Raw genomic sequence first — 20,366 nt, 5'->3', positions numbered from 1 at the left:
ACACTTTCTCAGTGTCAGAGGAAGGCAAAAGCAAACCTCTTCTGAATCAATCTTGACAAGAAAAGACTGTGGTAGATTAATTTAAAGGTTGCCATAGATCAGAAAGGCACACAATAACAATGAGTTCTGAGGTATAGATATACATTATGAAAAGCCTTCAAAAACAAACCCTCCATACTTGTCTTCAAGTCAAGGTACACCATTCAAATTGGCTTACTACAGATTCTAACTCAAACATATGATATTGTTGTTAAGTCCAACTTCTAGTGATTCTAATGTGAACCTATTACAGGGTCTTCTTGTTCAGAAGGTGGTTTGCCTTTGCCTCCCTCTGAGGCTTACAAATGTCACTCTCTGGGTTTCTATGACAGCTGGCATTTGAACCCTATTCTCCAAAGGTGTAATCCAGTTCTCAAATCACTACACCACATTGGCTATCTAAAGATATAAAATGCAATATATGAGGAATGCATGGTTCTTCTTGTGGCACTTTCTTCTGATTCCTGGCAACTGAGAATATTGTCCAGATCTTGGGCTCTTTCAGTTTTTCATTACAATGGAATGCAGACCCAGTGTACTTGGAGCAGTAGATGACCTTTGCGTATTGGTTTTTCAAAAGAGTACATACTTTTGAAATGTAAAAACAGAATTGTTACCCATCTCTCTGTCACACACACATGTACATAGATTCACACACACATTTTAATTTGGTCCATCAGGCCTGCACAACCTGTGGCCCTCCAAGTGTTCTCTAACTCCAGGAAGCACTAGCCAGCTTGTTCAGTGGTTATGAATTCTGGGAGCTGAAGTACAGAACACCTGGAGGGCCACAAGTTTGCAGGTCTAGAACTACGCATAGAACTACACACATCTTTTGGCTCCAGTGAAGGCACTTAGCTTTCTTACTTTGCATATTCTCCTCTTTGGTCTTTTTGATAGATTCAGACAGGCATTCTTTTCGCACAGTACTAGGCTCTTTTTGGAGCAATGAAATTCCTATGTAGATTGTCTGAAAGCATTCTAAAGAAGATGTTCACATTATGTTTATGAATCCAGTTACTTTGAGGTTTGATTAAGAATAAATAATTTTAGTATTTGTTCCATTTTGGAGCTTTTCAAATATAATTTGATAAGGTCACCTAATTCTACCTATCAAAAAGAATTATCCCCTATTCCATGAAAGAACATTTAGTGAAATTCGATTAAGCGAACAGTGTTTTACTAACATAAGACAACTGGGTTATAGATTCTTGGTCTGGGACGGATATTGGGATGTTTTCTCTTCAGTATCATCGACTGAGCTCTTCCCTCCATCTCTATAAGCAGTGGATACATTTGTATTTGGAGTATAAAGTAGTTATTATTCCCATTAGATGTTGATGGTAATTAATATTAACTTTTCTGGGCTCTTTAAGAATGGCTGGGGCTGTTGAAGTGAAAACGATAAGGCGCTAAGCAGATTAAGTGATTTAGGGTTGTTATTCAGTCAGCAGACAAAATAATCACCGCAGGTAGTTTATTTCAGGGCAGTAATGAGGAAAGTGTCCAGTCCTCAGGCTCTCCTCACACAGCTCAGAGTAGTGCAAAAACTGCTCAACTGAGTAACATTATGGCCTGCTGGGATCATGTGTTCTCACATGTTTCTGTAAGTAGAACTAAACAGCTAGTCCCCCAAATCGCTCTTCCTCCCCCAACCTTCTTTAGGGAAATCTCTTTTACAAAGCCTTTGCTGCTCTCCAGTCTTTCTGTGTCTAGTTAAATAAATGGACAATGGAATGCAACTGTGCATGTATGCTTCCAGATAAATTGTAAATAGACAAATAAAATTTCAAAAAACGGGGCTTTCAAATTGAAAAACATTTTATTGTGTTAATATCTCACAATCTTTCTAACGGACATCCTTCAAGAGTGCAAATTAAAGCTTGCAGGTCTGTAAGCTTAATATAAATAAGCTTGAACAGCCTTTTAATAACATTCAGTGAGAAGTGTTCAGGTGGGTTATAGAAAAGGCTACTGCCTTACTTCCATCAACACAATGCAAGGCCTTATAGCTGACATGTACAGGCAGCCCCAAGTTACAAACATTTGACTTACAAACTACTCATAATTACAAAAGGAGGTGAGACAACAGGAAGAAAGAGAAATCTATCCCTAGAAAGGGAAATTGACTCCTGGAAGAGTTATCATGGGGAAAATATGTCTCCACTGAAGCTTTCTCACCAATCCTTGTTTCCACAACAAGCCAAATTTTTCAAAGTCCAATTATCACAGGGACAGAAAGTGACATGAAATCTTCTGAACAGGGGAACAGGCAGCAAAACAAACACCACATGATATGCTTTCCAAAACTTATCTATCTATCTATCTATCTATCTATCTATCTATCTGGCTGGAGTTACACTTTGAAAATGTACCTGTTCTGATTTATATACAAATTCAGTTTAAGAACAAATGTACAGAACTTATTTTGTTCATAACTTGGGGACTGCCAATATTTCCACTTGTCTGTTGTGAATTTTAGCTTCTGGATTGATTGTACAGGTCAAATAGTTTTTAAACTGTTACTTATTAATATTTATGGTATTTTAAATTGCACTAAATGATAATTTGGTTATTGCTATTGTTGTTTATCATGTACGCTCATACTTTTGTATGCTTACTTGTTTTAAGCCACCCGAGTCCCTTCAGGGAGAGGGGGCGAGGCATAAATAAAGATGTATTATTATTATTATTATTTCTAGTTAGTAGGATGCATTTAGCTTCATAAAGGGTATAGTCAGAGTATAAGTTGTGCTGATCAATTTTTTCATATTTGACAATGTTTTGGTCTGTTTTGTAGAACTTCCAGACAAATGGCATCTGTTTTTGACATTTTTAAATGTGGTGGATTACATGATCTTAATATACAATACTTGACCTACATTGAACTGAACCATTGTTTCCTCTTCTTGGTCATAATTATGGCAAATATTCCTTGATGTAGCCAACTCATGTTGAAATTATTAATGTTATTTTTACTTTCCTCCCTTCTAATTTGATTTAGATATAGGTATGGTTGAAGGAGGTGCACTGAAAGTAGCGTGCGTATCAGCTGCAGTGTCAGATGAGTCAGTGGCTGGAGACAGTGGAGTGTATGAACCATCTGTGCAAAGGTATTCTCACTGCCCAAGTTATCGCACATTAAAATTCATATACATAACCCCAGATGAAATGAACAAAACCACACATCTACCCCTAGAAAGGGAAATTGACTCCTGGAAGACTCCACATTTATTTGTGTGTGTGTGTGTTCCTTAAGAGTGAGCATCAGCATCTAAAACCCAACACAGAGAAGCTGAAAAACATAGAAGAAAGGGCTCTTCAGAGGTAACAAGAGAACATGAGTGTTAATTATGAAAAGTCAATCACCTGATGCTAAAATCAGCATTATTATCAGAGTATTAAGCTCAAAATACATAGTGGCAATATTTATTTATTATTTATTTACCATATTTATATCCCGCCTTTCTCTACCCCGAGGGGGGGGGGGGACTCAAAGCAGCTTACAAACGGTACTTATACAGTGCCTTAGGCATAAAACACAGACGTGACATAGAATTATAAAAAATTAAAGCAGACATAATAGAATACATATAGGTAAGAAGACAGGGCCTTTTCAGTAGTGGCTCCCCACCTATGGAATGCCCTCCCCAGTGAAGTCAGGCAGGCTCCCTCCCTCCTATCCTTCCGTAGGAAGGTTAAAACTTGGTTGTGGGGCCAGGCTTTCGAATAAGAATTAGCAGCGCTAATTATTATTATGTACGCCAGAACTCAATTGACAGACCCAGTCTTTTAAACTTGAACACACCCATTTGTATTTTAGAATGTTTTTATGAATGTTGATGTAAGTTAATAATTTTAATCTGATTTATAGTGTACTGTATAATTTTTATATGTGTGTTTATTGTAAGCCGCTCTGAGTCCCCTCTCGGGTGAGAAGGGCGGGATATAAATGTTGTAATAAATAAATAAATAAATGTAGGTAATCAAAATTCCTAGATAATTGATAGAAATATCTGTATAGAAATGAAGTGGTCACCATAATGAATTAATCTAAACATCTGGAAGTCCTTGTAAATTTGATAATAATCAGGAATTTTGCCTGACTTGGTGAAATATTTACTTTAAGGGCTTTTGTATGTTTGTTTTTGTAGTTCAAGGTTTTGTTCTCTTGTTACTTCTGAAGGTTCTTTTCTCCCCAGCATCAGCAGGTGACATGCCTGCGCAGCTACCAGAGCCCGTATATCCTATATACCCTGTTTCCCCGAAAATAAGACATCCCCAGAAAATAAGACCTAGTAGAGATTTTGCTGAATTGCTAAATATAAGGCCTCCCCCGAAAGTAAGACCTAGCAAAGTTTTTGTTTGGGAGCATGCCTGCTGAACAGAACACCTGAGCATGCAGGATTGGTAAATGTACGTACCATAGATTGTTGTACATAGAAATAATGGTAGTAACAAGTAAGTCTTGATAGGATTCACAGTTTGTCTGGTTATGCTGGTTTATGATGACAACTACTGTACAGTATATAATAAATGTGAATCCTTCTTCATGGAAAAATAAGACATCCCCTAAAAATAAGACCTAGCACATCTTTGGGAGCAAAAATTAATATAAGACACTGTCTTATTTTCAGGGAAACACGGTATTATCCATTGAGTCCACTGCCTCTCCCTCCTGATGCCATAAGGAAAATTCCCTATTTCACTTCTTGAAGTTTGGTCAGGGTGGGGAATGCCCTTTTGCAATGTCCTTGTCCATTGTTTATTGAAAAAGAGATGGAACGAGAAAGCTTCTGGCCAAAGAGTACTTTTTCATGGGCCAGCTATTTAGAAAAAGGAAAGGCAGAGTTCCTGTTTAGCAAGCTCTCCATGCTGCAGGGTGTCTGACATTCACTTTGTGCCAACAGCGGTTGCTGCTCTGTGTTCAACTTTAAATGGGTTTCCCTGTGCTAAATCTCTTCTGAAGTGTTGTCTTAAACTGTTTATGTGCTGGGGAAAATCTTTTCCACATGAACTTAATAATGCTATGCCTACTTAAACATGTTTGATGTCTTTTCAGGCCTTGTGTGTCAGAAACCATTTTATTTGACAACAGTGATGCAGACGAAGCTAGGACTGCTAAAGTTCAGATTTCAATGAAGTAAGCTAGGTGGCTTCTCTTTCTCTCCCCCTTTTCAATTTGTATCCTTATTAATTCTTGGCATTTCTCCACAGTGGAATATTTCATGCTCTGCAAGTATGTATCACTGTCGACATTAATGTCATCACTTTCAGATGTCAGTTCAGGTAGAACAGTTCAGGTAGTGTTGATGAAAAAAACTTCTGGCTTGTTGATAAAGCTTTAGCATACAGGTGTCTTCTCCTTTAAATATCCCTTATGTAAATAGTTGGCATTTAAAAAAAAAACTTGAATAATTAGCTGCTTACTCTGAATAACCTTGTTAAGACCATGGTGGGATGAAGTGTGTTAACATTTTGTTCATTTGAAGGGACAGGAAGTTAAGTCACATTTCAACAGTCCAATCTGGAAGGCTGGTGAATGCCTGAATGAAGTACCATGTATACTTGTATATAAATCGAGGGAAGGTTTGGAGGCCAAAATTATAGATTTTAATATGACCCATAGATAAGTCAAAGGTCATTCTGTAGACAGGGGAAAGCACCAGCACTGCATTGTGGTGCCAACTGCTCTTGGCCACCACAGCCATTTTCTTGCCCAGGCGCTCAAAAATACCAAAAGTGATGCCACGGCAGAGGGAGTAGAGAGGATTGGTGCTTCTTTGTGCTTCACCTGGGATAGTCTAAGTTCTCACCTTTTATCGCTCTAGTCAGAGAAGGGGATGGCTTCTTTTGTTTTAAGAATTAAGGTACAGAACATAATTGACCTTGTGGATAAGTCCTCACAAATGATTTTGGGATTATTCTTTACTAACATTTCTAGTCTTATACATGAGTATATAGAATAATTCTGGTTTGACTGGGGCAGGATACAGTAATTTTATCTTGCCTAATTTTTTTAACATATTCTTACGCCCTACAGAATTACATGGTTTGTAGTTTTGCAGTTCTGTTTGTGCATGTGAGCTCAGAAGTAATCCCTGCTGTGTTCTGTTCATCCTACTTCTAAGTAAACTTAACCCTTAGAAAAATGTCAGATGTTAAGCCTGATACTTTGACAAAGTTTTAGAATATTTAGAAATGTTTATGTGCTTTAGGCTCGTTTTATTATCATCTACAACTAGCCTTTCTCCTTATTTTCCAATTCAGGTATGATGACAAAAATAAACAGTTTGCAATATTTATTGCACAGGTGAATAATGTGCCTACTCTGCTGTCACAGCAAGACCAGAAAGTGTAAGTAAGTGAAATGGCATACCATAAAGCCCTGTGAAACATCCCTCTGGCTTTCTTGATCAATTATTTTATACAGATACAGACACAGCTATATTATTCTATTATTTTTGATGATATTAATGTGTCAGCTCAACAAAAAAATCTCCATGTACATATTTAGTTAGATCCTACACTCATTATTTGCAGTGTCAGAATTTGCTCTTTTGTTTTTAATGACATAGCATGAAACATTTCCACCACCATATTCTCTCAGTGACATCAAAACACAAAAACTTTGCAATAATGTATTGTTTCAGGTGCTAGAATCATAAACCCATCAGTGCTTTTGGACCAGTCTAGCCTCTTGAGAGGCAAAGAAACCAAGCACTTGTTGAAATTCTGTGAATTATATTAGGAGTGAAATGACAGGAGAATCGCTGGTGGACCCTTGAGTGGTACTGATCTTCTCCATTAGTATAGTAATGCCATAATAGAGACAGTGCTGGTGAGACAACATTGCAAGAAAATCTTTATGTGGAAAGGTTAGTGACAACAGGAGATAAATCTGGTGGTGTCACGACCCAGGCAGCAGAGGCACCAATAACCATACACAGAGGCCAGAATCTAACTAATATCTTTATTGAAGGAATATATAAAGTTAATAAAAACAAGTGTAGAAAATAGTCCAGAATTAGACCCTTCAGGAAAGGTCAGAATTAGTCCAAAAAAGCAATGTCCAATAAGAAATATTAAGGTCCAAAGTTGTAATCCAATAACCGAAACACTCACTTGCCAAGCAAAGTGAGGGGAGATGACAAGGTCCTTTAGTCCATAAAACTTGAGCGTGGCTAGGAAATAACTTGATACTTGAAACAAGGCTGGAACGTGGAACAAGGTAACTAAGAACAAGAACAAGGTCCGTGGAATAACTTGGTAAAATCCGTGAAACAAGGCAAGGATTAGTCCTGGGAAACAAGGCAAAGTCCGTAGGTAAACAAGGCTGGGAAGCAAGGCGAAGGCTGGATAGCAAGGCAAGGCTTGAGCTGAAGCGAGGCTTGAATCGGAGCGCGCTGTCCAGACACAACTCGCTCCGTAGGCTGACGAATTGACTCCGCGAAGTTGCTACGCGGGCAAAACACCTATATAGAGTCCAACTTTCTCACCAAAGCGATTCTCTGGGAATCAGAAACGAAAGCTAAACTCTGAGACCAGATGTTAAACTCCTTAAAGATTCTCACGAGAACCAATGTTAATTGGCAACATTCTTAGCTGCTATCCTCGCACTCCTGCGCGAAGCTGAATCCAAACTTCTCTGTTGTTTACAAAACTCCCGGCGCAAGAACACGGGAGAAGTAGGCTCTGGGGTTGTTTGACATACTTCTGGGGCACAACTTTCTTGCAGGTGCAAGGTTTCCAGATCTGCCTGGGAAAGATCTGGCTGAGAGGAATCCAGTTCAGACTGGGAAGGTAAAAAACCCAAGTTTTCATCTTCATCAGGAATTACAATGTCCTGAGCAGGACTACAAGGCCCATGGTTCATCACACTATCCCCCTCCTCAGGGCCCCTCCCAAACTGGGGCCCTCTCCCCGAGGCGCGAGGTCGCGGTTTGGTGGGATAGGTCAGATGGAAGCGACGGGTTAGATCAGGAGCATGGACTGTGGAGGCGTCTTCCCAAGAGCGTTCCTCAGGCCCAAAACCCACCCAGTCAATGAGATATTGTAGGCGGCGGCGATGAAAGCGAGAATCCAAAATGTCCTCAACCTCGAACTCCTCCTCCCCATTCATCAAAACAGGAGGGGGGGCCGGTTGGTCTGTATCAGGACGCACACCATCCGCCGGAAGGAGCAGGGAACGGTGAAACACTGGGTGAATGCGCATTGAACGCGGAAGTTGGAGTTTGAAAGTCACGGGGTTTAATTGCGCCACCACTGGATAGGGGCCAATGAAGCGGGCATCTAACTTCCGGCATGGGCGGTGGGAGGGCAGAAAGCGAGTGGACAGGAAAACCCGATCTCCTACCTTGATTTCGGGGCCCGGCTGGCGGTGTTTGTCAGCGTGGCGTTTATAGTCCTCCTTGGCTTGGTCCAGTTGCTGGAGTAAAAGTTGTTGCACCGCTGTGAGTTCCTGCAGCCAATCCTCTGCTGCGGGAACTTCTGAAGTTTCAATGACAGGGGGAAAGAAACGTGGATGGAAACCGTAGTTTGCAAAGAACGGCGTTTCTTTTGTAGAAGCTTGAACTCCATTATTGTAGGCAAACTCAGACAGTGGTAACAGAGAAGCCCAATTGTCCTGTTGGTAGTTTACATAACAGCGAAGATACTGCTCCAAAGTGGCATTGGTGCGTTCCGTTTGCCCATCTGTTTGGGGATGATGAGCTGAAGATAAGCGAGAGTCTATGCCCAATAGTTTTTGTAGTGCCTTCCAAAAACGAGAGGTGAATTGAGATCCACGGTCTGTGACTAAACTCTTGGGCAATCCATGTAGTCTGAAAACATGCTGAAGAAATAGATCCGCAGTTTCTTTGGCCGTGGGAAGGCCTTCGCAGGGAATGAAATGGCCTAACTTGGTGAATAGGTCCACCACCACTAAGATCGTGGTGAATCCACAGGAAGGTGGTAGGTCAGTGATGAAATCCGCGGAAATTATTTCCCATGGGCGAGATGGGGTAGGAAGGGGGTGCAAAAGCCCTGAGGGCTTCTCCCTTCGTATCTTGGAGCGCTGGCATACTGGGCAGGTGTTGACATATTTTTCCACATCCTTGCGGATCTTGGGCCACCAAAAATCTCTTAGGATCAAATGCATGGTTTTAAATAGTCCGAAGTGTCCTGCTGGTTTGCAGTCATGACACAGACGAAGCGCTTTTTCCCTGCCCGGTCCGGGTGGGATATAAACATGATTTCTATAGCAGAGCAGCCCATCTTTAAGCGAAAAGGGAAAATGCAGACCTTGGCGAAGTTGGTCCTGCGCCCAGGCATCTGCCTGCTGACTAGCCCTGATTTCTTGAGCACAGATGGGTCCTGGAGTAGGGGAAGTTGAACCAATGGGACTGGATTTGGTGTTCCCCACTGTGAGCGTGGCAAAGTTCTCAGGTTGTAGCAGTTGGGATTCAAAGGTCTCCTTGCGTCCTGCAGCGTATTCCGGTTTACGTGACAGGGCGTCTGCTTGCTTGGTTTGAGCTGGGGTCACATAATGAATCTGGAAGTTGAAACGTTCAAAGAATAAAGCCCAACGTTGCTGCCTCTGATTTAGTTTGCGGGCAGTTCTTAGATGTTCTAGATTACGATGATCAGTGTGGACTTCAATGGGGAATTTGGCCCCTTCTAGCCAATGTCTCCAAGTTTCAAAGGCTGCCTTTATGGCCAGTAGTTCTTTTTCCCAAATGGTGTAATTCCTCTCTGGTGTGGTTAGTTGACGAGAATAAAAGGCACAGGGGTGGAGGTGATCTCCCACCGGTTGTAAGAGTACAGCCCCAATTGCCACATCAGAGGCGTCCGCTTGCACCACAAAAGGGGTTCCAGGATTTGGGTGCTGTAGAATTGGCTGGGAGGTGAATAGTTTCTTCAGTTGCTGGAACCCTTTCTCTGCTTGATCAGTCCAGCGGAAAGGCTGCTTTCCACGGATGCAGCTAGTGATGGGGTCGGACCAGCGGGCAAAATCTGGAATGAACTTGCGGTAGTAGTTCGCGAACCCCAAGAAACGCTGCACCTCCTTCTTGTTAGTTGGCGCCCGCCATTCCAATACTGCTGAAACTTTGGCTGGATCCATGGAAAGCCCTAGAGGCGAGATGCGGTAGCCAAGGAAATCTACCTCTTGTAGATCAAAAGCGCATTTTTCTAGCTTGGCATAAAGTCCATGATCCCGCAGTCGTTGCAACACCATTTTGACGTGGTTCTCATGTTCTGATTGTGATCTGGAAAACACCAAAAAATCGTCCAAGTAGATTATCAAGAATCTGTCTAGATAGTCCTGAAAAATATCGTTGACAAAATGCTGGAACGTTGCGGGAGCTCCGCATAAACCGAAATTCATAACTCGGGACTCGAATAATCCGAATTTAGTCTGGAAGGCGGTCTTCCACTCGTCCCCTTCTCTGATGCGAACTAGATTATAAGCCCCCCGAAGATCCAGCTTGGTGTAGACCTTGGCTCCTCGAAGTCGGTCCAGTAGATCCGAGATTAAGGGCAGGGGATAGCTGTTCCGCTTGGTGATATTGTTCAATGCTCTGTAGTCCACCACCAAGCGTAATTCCCCTGACTTCTTCTTCACAAACATCACTGGGGAGGCGGCTGGGGATTGAGAGGGTCTGATGAACCCCTTGCGAAGGTTTGTCTCTAAGAATTCCCTGAGAGCTTCTTGCTCTGGTTCAGTCAGGGAGTAGAGATGTCCTCGCGGGATCGGGGCCCCCTCCACCAGGTCAATGGCACAGTCATAAGGTCTATGAGGGGGTAATTTTTCGGCTTCTTTCTCATTGAATACATCCCAGTACTCGGAGTACTTCTTTGGCAAGGTGATGATGGGCTCGGAGTCTGTGGCATGGCATACCTTGGCTACGAGGCAATGGTTTTGGCAGTACGGTGAAGCAAACTGCAGTTCTCTGTTGGACCAGGAGATGTTAGGGTCGTGGAGTGTCAGCCATGGAATTCCCAAAATCACAGGGAAATGGGGAACCTCGGTAACAAAGAAGGAAATCTCTTCCATATGTTCCCTTATCCACATCCTGGTGGGTTCCGACCACTGGCTTACGGGGCCCGTCTTGAGGGGACGGCCGTCTATGGCTTGCACCACACGGGCATTCTTGAAATCATGATATTGTAATCCCAGAGAGTCGGCATACTCTCTATCGATGAAATTGTTGGTAGCTCCAGAGTCTATCATGGCGTGGATCATGACGGGTCCCCTTTTTGCTGACCATAATGTGACCACGAGAAGGAACAGGACCCCGGTTGGCGGCTCTTGGATGGATTTTTTGACCGGGTTGGCGAGCCTCTCTACACCCGGTCGTTGGCTTCCCCCGCCGGCTGTGTGCCAGTCGGCTCAGACGCCTTCGACTCCGTGGAGGACGCCGCCGCAAGACGGGCGGCAGGCTTCCCTTTGGCTGGGCACTCTCTGGCGAAGTGGCCCCCGTTCCCGCAGTACCAGCAGAGGTTCAAGCGTTGACGACGGGCCTTCTCGGCGGCATCTAGTCTGGGACGCACATTGCCCAACTGCATCGGCACCTCCTCGCCTCCTCTGGGGTATGGGGTTGGCGGCGGGGGTCTCCACACCGGACGTGGCTGAACGCTGGCGGGAGCGGGGGGTTTTGCCCCGGCTCTACCACCCTGGCCTCGAACCCATTGTTTCCTGTTGGCAATCATGACTTCAGCCCGTAAACATTGATCAATGAGTGCCTCGAGGGTCTGGGGAGGATCCACCTTGGAGATTTCTTCCAGCATTTCAATGTTGAGACCCTCCCGAAATTGTCCTCTGAGGGCTACATCGTTCCAGCCGGTGTTGTGGGCCAGCACGCGGAACTCGGCTATGTACTGAGACATGGGTCTGTCTCCTTGAAGGAGGCGCCGGAGTTTGTGACCGGCTGCCTCCAAATTGTCCTCGATTCCCCAGGTCTCCTTAAGGTGATCCAAGAAGCGTTGTGCTGAACTTAGGTGGGGGGAGGCTTGATCAAACAGGGCCGTCGCCCAGCTAGCCGCTGGTCCGTCTAGAAGACTGTAGACCCACGCCACCTTGATGTCTTCTTGGGGAAACTCGGCATCACGGGCCTCTAGATAAGCTTGACATTGGCGGCGGAAAACATGAACCTTAGCAGCTTCTCCAGAAAACTTGGTAGGCAACGCCATGGCCGGGAGGCGAACTCCGCGCTCCCTCAACCCTTTTATTTCTCCATCCTGCGCGTTGAGTCTGTCACGGATGCGGTCCACTTCGTCCTTGCTGATGGTGTAGCTGAGCGGCTGTCCAGCCGGCGCGGCTCCGGTAGACATCCTGGCCTCGGTTAGTTGGTGCTTATGGGTGGCGGAGTCAAACTGTCACGACCCAGGCAGCAGAGGCACCAATAACCATACACAGAGGCCAGAATCTAACTAATATCTTTATTGAAGGAATATATAAAGTTAATAAAAACAAGTGTAGAAAATAGTCCAGAATTAGACCCTTCAGGAAAGGTCAGAATTAGTCCAAAAAAGCAATGTCCAATAAGAAATATTAAGGTCCAAAGTTGTAATCCAATAACCGAAACACTCACTTGCCAAGCAAAGTGAGGGGAGATGACAAGGTCCTTTAGTCCATAAAACTTGAGCGTGGCTAGGAAATAACTTGATACTTGAAACAAGGCTGGAACGTGGAACAAGGTAACTAAGAACAAGAACAAGGTCCGTGGAATAACTTGGTAAAATCCGTGAAACAAGGCAAGGATTAGTCCTGGGAAACAAGGCAAAGTCCGTAGGTAAACAAGGCTGGGAAGCAAGGCGAAGGCTGGATAGCAAGGCAAGGCTTGAGCTGAAGCGAGGCTTGAATCGGAGCGCGCTGTCCAGACACAACTCGCTCCGTAGGCTGACGAATTGACTCCGCGAAGTTGCTACGCGGGCAAAACACCTATATAGAGTCCAACTTTCTCACCAAAGCGATTCTCTGGGAATCAGAAACGAAAGCTAAACTCTGAGACCAGATGTTAAACTCCTTAAAGATTCTCACGAGAACCAATGTTAATTGGCAACATTCTTAGCTGCTATCCTCGCACTCCTGCGCGAAGCTGAATCCAAACTTCTCTGTTGTTTACAAAACTCCCGGCGCAAGAACACGGGAGAAGTAGGCTCTGGGGTTGTTTGACATACTTCTGGGGCACAACTTTCTTGCAGGTGCAAGGTTTCCAGATCTGCCTGGGAAAGATCTGGCTGAGAGGAATCCAGTTCAGACTGGGAAGGTAAAAAACCCAAGTTTTCATCTTCATCAGGAATTACAATGTCCTGAGCAGGACTACAAGGCCCATGGTTCATCACAGGTGGCACTCACCTGCTTACTTCTCAAATGTCTGGCTTTTGATAGTAGTAGGGAGTGGGAGGAACAATAATTGAAGTGAAGTTACTCTTCCACCTGCAAGGACACCTCTTGCCCTTCTGCAAAAGAAATAGGCAGCCTGGAGCCAACAACCTTTTTTGTTGCACCAATGACTGCCTCCACTTCCCTGCACTAACCTGGGGAAAGTATATCAGGTATCCTAACACATCATTAGAGGGCTCGGGCTGTGGCACAGGCTGGAGAGCAGCTGCAATGTATCACTGCAATGAATCATTCTGACCACTCTGATGCATTTATATGTTGATGCATATTTGGTGTGTATTGGAAAGAGCAGCGAAATCAACTTGGTTAGTTGGATATCAAGTTAGGCATAGTTATTTCCTTATAATTTACATAATGGATTTTGGAAGCATTGTTCCTTTAAAAAGAAAGCATGTCAATACTGGGCCTGACATTTTGAGCCAACAGGAAAACAAAAACACTGAATAGATCAGAATGTTGAGTGACTAAATTTCCTAATGTGTCACGAAATGAGAACACAAGCCAACAAAATCAATTTTTTTTGTAATAATCAGAAATGAAAGTAGCACAGTTAAATTCAATTTTATGCTGAGTTTAAATATGTCTTTTTTCTATCACATCAACTTTTTAAAAGTTGGTACATTACAGTGGACTACTGTAAAGTGTGCACATTTCACATCATATTTGTGTAACACAAGGCAACAAGTATTTTTCATCAGATATAATTTCAGATCATATAGTTTTTTGTGCTGAATTCAGATTTGTGTTTATTTTTTCTCTCTGACTTGTAGTTTTTGCGATGCAGCTAATGGAATAATTAATGCATTTACGCACTGATATCGACAGAATCTAATTGATATTAGTGTGTAAATGCGTTAATTATCCAATTAGCCCCATTGCAAAAACTCTGCATATAAACACAAACGTGAATTCAGTGCAAAAAAACTCTATAAGAATGATCTAAAATTATATCTGATGAAAAATGCTTGTTAGCTTATGTAATCAGTTTGCCTACAATGTTACAAAGCTTTCTTCATTTCCCCTTTTCCCTCCCATCGCCTTTTACAGGGACAGATAAAAAGTTATCTCACAAGAACTCTCACTTCTTTGTACCAATCTGGAAGATCCCTATCTCTCTGCAAATGATGGGGAAAGGAATCCAAGGGGGAGACGGGATGTGTTAACATACCTTCTCCCAACTACATCTTGTTCTTATATAATCCTGGGCCTTGGAAATGACTTAATTATAAACTCAGTTCTATTACAAAAACCTTGCAATAGGTCCAAACTTGACAGTGGTGTTTGGAAAATAATAAAAAAATAATTCCAACAGAACTTTGCTTAAACAAAACAAAGTTTCAAAATCTTAGTAAATGAGTGGAGAGTATGCAGATGTTATTCAATATTTCCACAATGCATGAGACCAATGCCTTACCCAGCATTACTCTAATACTTTTTCAACAGGAGCATTCGGGTGGCTGTTCTTCCTTCTTCTGAAAGCACAAGCTGTTTGTTCCGCACAAGACCCATGGAGACATCAGACAATCTCATATTCAATGAATTATTTTGTGTTGCAATCCCTCACTCTGTTTTACGACAGAAGACACTAAGAGTTGATGTCTGTGCTGTTGATAAATGCCATCTTGAGGAATCCTTGGTTAGTGTTCAACTTTACTCATGTTTTTAAGGCTGGGTCCAGATCTGGATGTGTGAAACTGGTTTAGTAGACTTGAATCCCTCTTCCTTTCCATAGCAACCCTTCCATTGCCTTGGCAATGCTTTACAAAAGGTCAGGATGTCATGCTGAATGGGGGGGAGGTGCAGAGAGAGTTGTGGCACAGGAAGAGTGGAGAAGGGAATCATGAATATCTGACTGAAGAGCCTAGTGAATGGAGACCCCCATTGCTATAAGACAGGGCCTGGGCTAGTAGAAGCGGACATGGCTAATACAAGGTCCAAGACCAAACCTTAGTATTTAGATTTGACATTTTAGCTGGTAGAAACTAGAGTTTCTGTATAGTTCTTAGATTTTTTTTAAACCTCCACTTAATGTATTTTCACTAAAGATAGAAATCATTATTTGGGTAAAACACATTTTAAGGGAAAGAAAATTGCACATGTTGCTTAAGGTTGTGTATTTCTCCCAGCATTTATTTTTGTTGTCATTTAAATGCTCTGAAGTTGCCCATTATTGTTTCTAATTTCTTCAGGGAGGTGCACAAATTAGTCTTGCTGAGATTTGCAGATCTGGTGAGAGGTCAACACGCTGGTATAACCTTCTCAGCTATAAATACCTGCAGAGGCAAAGCAGTGAAAATAAGCAAGAGGATCTCTGCTCCAAACTACCCTGTAGTGAGAAAATGGTAAGGGCTGGTGATTAAAGATGTTTCCCACAAGCCTCAGTATGATATGAAAGACTTGCATGGCTGAAATTGAATAACTCAATGGAAGCATGATGATAGGAATTTGGCTTGAACTATGCAGCAAGCTGGTAATACACACTTTTCTCAGTTTGGTGAAACTTAATGGACATAAGAAGTAATAGTATCATTAACTCATTCTCTACAGGACTCTGTATCTGCACTGCTGGAACAGACGGCTGTTGAACTAGAAGCAGTAGAGAAAAAATTAGAAGAAAGCAGAAGCACTTTACTTAGTGGAGAGAGCTGGTGAGTGGCATAAAGCTGTTGTACTGCAGGACTTTGGTGCTGTGCTTTCTGTAGCCTTTTATGATTGTGTTAATGAGAACAGGTTTAAATTAAAGGTAGTGCCATGTGGTCAAAAAGTATTGCATCATTATTATTATTATTATTATTATTATTATTATTATTATTATTATTATTACTTTATTGTATGACACAGCAAACAAGAGAGATATGCTGGATTTCGTTTCACAAAATCACAAGTCGAACACTTCCCAAGTGTCTAGGACTGTGTGATGTATTTTCGGATGATACGTGCAGATCCCAGTAGGGTGGCCTTTTGCAGTTGACAGATCGTAATTTTGTCAATGTCAGCTGAGGAGCAGAACTAAGAGCACCTAAACCATTAGCATTATGGAGAATCAAACCAAAACGAAGTCTATACTGGCTCGGTCGTCGCCCAGGATAAAAAGGACTGCGGTGGATGCTGCTGATTCTGGATATCCATTGACAAGTGGGCTACGGAATCCAAATACAAATGAACAGTCACAGAAGCGGCAGAAATATACAATGCCAGAAAACCGCACTATTATTATTATTATTATTATTATTATTATTATTATTATTATTATTATTTATTTTTCTTTGTGTATTCTGTGAATGCACACTAATGGAGAGACTGCACCTGCGCAGGCTCCAATGGATACTCTTCCAAGCTGAAGTTTGAAATTTGGCGGTAACCCCGCCCCTCTCCCCAAAGGGTATAAGAGGTGCCCTCCGCGCTCACTCCCCAGTTCCTTTTTTTCCGCCGCAAAGCTCACTTCGGACTCTTCGTTCCTATATCGACTACGCGCTTCAAGCGGTGCACTCAATGTGCCGCTAAAATTCCAGATTCCGACGGCCCCGCTAAGTGCCTTTTCTGCCTTGGTGAAAGTCACGTCGTCGGTACCTGCCATTTTTGCCTGGCCTTTACAGCTCAGGCTCGAAGGAATAGGGCTGCGAGACTTCGAGCAGCTCTCTACGAGAAGACTCTTGCTCCTGAAGCTTCTACCTCCACTTCAGCCTCAATGGCGTCTAGGCCTTCTCCGTCGGTATCGTCCAAGGCCTCGAAGACTTCGAGGGCTAAACCAACCAAACCACCCTGCACGGTGACTACAGCCACTGTTTCGACCAGGTTGGGCAAAATGGGCCCCTCATCGACTTCGAGTTCTATGGCTTCGTCCATTTCTACTCGATCCTGTCTAGCTTCGCTGCCATCTTCTTCCGCCATGAAAATTGTCTTTAAGAGGTCCCAGGAGGAATCCAGGCGAGCCCAATCTGACTCGGCAGCTGTGTGCCCGATTCCACCGACGCCGGGAAAAGCGATAAGGGTCGCGTCGAAGCAACCTCCAGCCAAGAGGCGAATGACGCAGAGGTCCTCCTCCTCCGCTTCTTCTAAGAAGGACGTCCCCTCTTCCGTGGCCTCCTCAAGGAGATCCTCCCCTATCTAACTGGCAAAACTCCTCCGTTCTTCTCCTCATGGTCAGTCCTCGGATGCGGGCGCTCAAGTCTCTCCCGACCGGTCGGTCAGGACAGTCATTAAAGTTCCTCAGCCAGCGCCCTCGCACCCTCAGGCTCGACAAGAACTTTTCCCTCTGGCTCAAACACCTGAGAGGGGTAGGCAGGCCTCTGCTTCGTGCTGTCCAGGCCTCTGCTTCCAAGGACATTCGCGCACAGCCCGCTGCTGCTCTTGAGGTGATACCTCAACAGGACTCTGCACTTGTTTCTCCTCCCCGGTCCCCTCAAGGGGCCGAGGAGGATGACCTCGACATCGAACACCCCGAGTCGATCCTCTCGGCCTCAGTCGTCTCCCTCGGCCTCGACCTCTCTCCACCTCACAACGCCTACGAGGTCGACCCGCCTTCCCCAACGGATAATATCCGGGCTTTCTCTGACCAAATGGTTAGAATGGCAGACGCTCTGGGGATGGAAATTAAACAAACCTCAAAAGCCGTCACCGACCCCGTCTTCAAGAGGGTCCAAGCTCAAGCCCTGCCAGCCACTTTGCTGCCTTTTCTTCCTTACCTCCTGGACGTAATCCAGGCATCTTGGAAGACCCCATCTTCGATATCTCCAACCTCTAAAAAAATAGAGGCCTGGTACCGAACCGATGATGAAGCCTTGGAATGGCTCAAGCATCACCCCGACCCAAACTCCATGGTAATGAAAGCCTCCCAATCCTCGGGTCGACAGTCTAACTCTCCTGCCAACAGGGAGGGTAAGAGATTTGATGCAGTAGGCCGGAAGCTGTATGCCGGTGCTCTGCTCCTTTGCTGCATGGCAAACTACAGAGCCTATATGGGCGCGTATCAACAGATCCTCTGGGAAAAGGAGCCTTTCTTCGCCAAACTTTCTGACGAAGACTGTTCAGTTCTCTCAACCCTCCAGCAGGAGGCGGACTCCCTTGCACACCATCAAATCCAAATGGCGAAGCACACCGGCGATACCGCCGGAAAGATGATTGCCCACACGGTTGCGATCAGACGACATGCATGGCTTAGATCCTCAGGTCTTTCTACCTCCTCTCGACAAGTGATCGAAGACCTCCCCTTCGACACCCTGGGACTTTTTAACTCAGGAACTGATGACAAATTGAAGTCCAACCATGACTTCAAGATCCTCGCAGCGAAGTGTGGCACCGATCAGCCCCAGGCTCAACGGACCCGATGGTTCCCTCAAAGATACCGTTGTTTCCCTCAGCCTTTTCGTCACCAACAGTTTCGACGTTCGTCGAGCTCGAGTCAGCACAGTCATCAGCAACAGCCTCGCCGTCAGCATCATGTCCCGAAAAATCGAGGCAAATGTGCTACAGCTATGCCACAGCCCCAACGACGGGCCTGACGCCCACTCTCCCGGGGCCATTTCTACCTTCGCTACTACTGCCACTGTCATGCCTTTCTTAAGCTCCGACCCGAACTCTCCTCTCTGCACTTTTTGCGATCGTCTAGCTCCTTTCTACCACGAATGGGAGTCTATCACCTCAGATGCCTGGGTTCTCCGCATTGTCAATGGGTACGCCTTGGAATTCGAAACCTTGCCCCCCACGGGTCACGTCCTCCACACCGACCCTTCACCGGAGATATGCTCCGAGGTCGACTCCCTTCTAGCGAAGGGCGCAATCCGGCCTTCTCCTTCCGGGCAGGACACTTGAGGTTTCTTCGCGAGATACTTCACGGTTCCCAATTGGGGCGGAGGTCTTCGGCCCATCCTCGACCTACGGGCCTTAAACCTTTTCATTCTGCCTTCAAAATTTCGAATGGTCTCGGTGGCCTCCATTCTTCCAATACTCCGACACGGAGACTACTTTGCCTCTATAGATTTACGGGACGCGTATTTCCACGTCTCGATACGCCGATCCCACAGACGCTTCCTCTCCTTCAAGCTCCTGGGACAATCTTACCAGTTCACAGTTCTCCCTTTCGGCCTCGTTACGGCCCCAAGGGTCTTCACGAAGGTGGTTGCTGTTGTGGCAGCGCATCTAAGAAAACAGGGCATAATGATCTTCCCTTATCTGGACGATTGGATGATTGTCGCATCCGACCCCTCGTCCCTTCAAATCCACGTCTCTCAAACTCTCTCTCTTCTACAACGGCTGGGCCTTCAGTTGAACACTGAAAAATCCCAGCTCCTCCCGGCCACAGAAATCCGCTTCATCGGGGCTCTCTTCAACTCCCTCGCGGAAACTGCCTCTCTGCCGAAGGACAGGTTCCTAGCCCTTCAGCAACACCTTCTTCTCCTCCTTCGCAACCGCAGGGTTCGAGCCCACTCTGTCCAGGTCCTCCTGGGTCATATGGCCTCCACAGTCATGGTCACCCCTTTCGCCAGGCTGCGTCTCAGACCTCTTCAAAGATGGTTCATAGACACTTTCAAACCCCATTGGCACCCGAGCTTGATGTTTCTCACGGTACCGGACCGAGTTCGCCTCTCCCTTCGTTGGTGGCAGGACCCGGCGAATGTTTGTGTGGGACTTCCCTTCCATTCCCCACTTCCGTCAGTCACCATCACGACCAACGCCTCCAATTTCGCGTGGGGAGCTCACATGTCGGACCTCACTGTCAGGGACCTTTGGTCCGCCCAAGAGAAGTCTCACCACATAAACTTTCTAGAACTATTATCAATCTTCAAAGCTCTCCAAGAGTTTGCTCGCTTTCTTCCCCACAAGACTGTCCTAATCCAGACAGACAACATAGTAGCCATGTACTACATCAACAAACAAGGAGGTACGGGCTCGAGGAAGCTCAAGGCTCTCTCAATGGATATCTGGCTATGGTGCATAGCGA

General features: G+C 44.6%; 1 protein-coding gene and 1 long non-coding RNA gene across 2 annotated transcripts in view; both read left to right on the top strand.

Moving 5' to 3' along the window:
* Window positions 1-20,366, top strand: part of wwc1 (WW and C2 domain containing 1) — a 120,799-nt gene that overhangs the window by 84,610 nt on the left and 15,823 nt on the right. The window contains exons 12-17 of the mRNA XM_008113249.3: window positions 3,044-3,152; window positions 5,102-5,182; window positions 6,310-6,396; window positions 14,870-15,062; window positions 15,616-15,768; window positions 15,974-16,074. Of these exons, the coding sequence (XP_008111456.2) occupies window positions 3,044-3,152; window positions 5,102-5,182; window positions 6,310-6,396; window positions 14,870-15,062; window positions 15,616-15,768; window positions 15,974-16,074 (724 nt within the window). The remainder of the gene's footprint in view (window positions 1-3,043; window positions 3,153-5,101; window positions 5,183-6,309; window positions 6,397-14,869; window positions 15,063-15,615; window positions 15,769-15,973; window positions 16,075-20,366) is intronic.
* Window positions 6,404-13,583, top strand: LOC134296208 (uncharacterized). The gene is made up of 2 exons (XR_010002828.1): window positions 6,404-6,943; window positions 13,368-13,583. It is a non-coding gene; the product is annotated as an uncharacterized LOC134296208 (long non-coding RNA).

Source organism: Anolis carolinensis, chromosome 2 (assembly GCF_035594765.1).
Source record: "Anolis carolinensis isolate JA03-04 chromosome 2, rAnoCar3.1.pri, whole genome shotgun sequence".
Lineage (NCBI taxonomy): Eukaryota > Metazoa > Chordata > Lepidosauria > Squamata > Dactyloidae > Anolis > Anolis carolinensis.
Note: the sequence above shows the minus strand (reverse complement) of the source record. Positions and strands in the feature narration are given on the sequence as shown.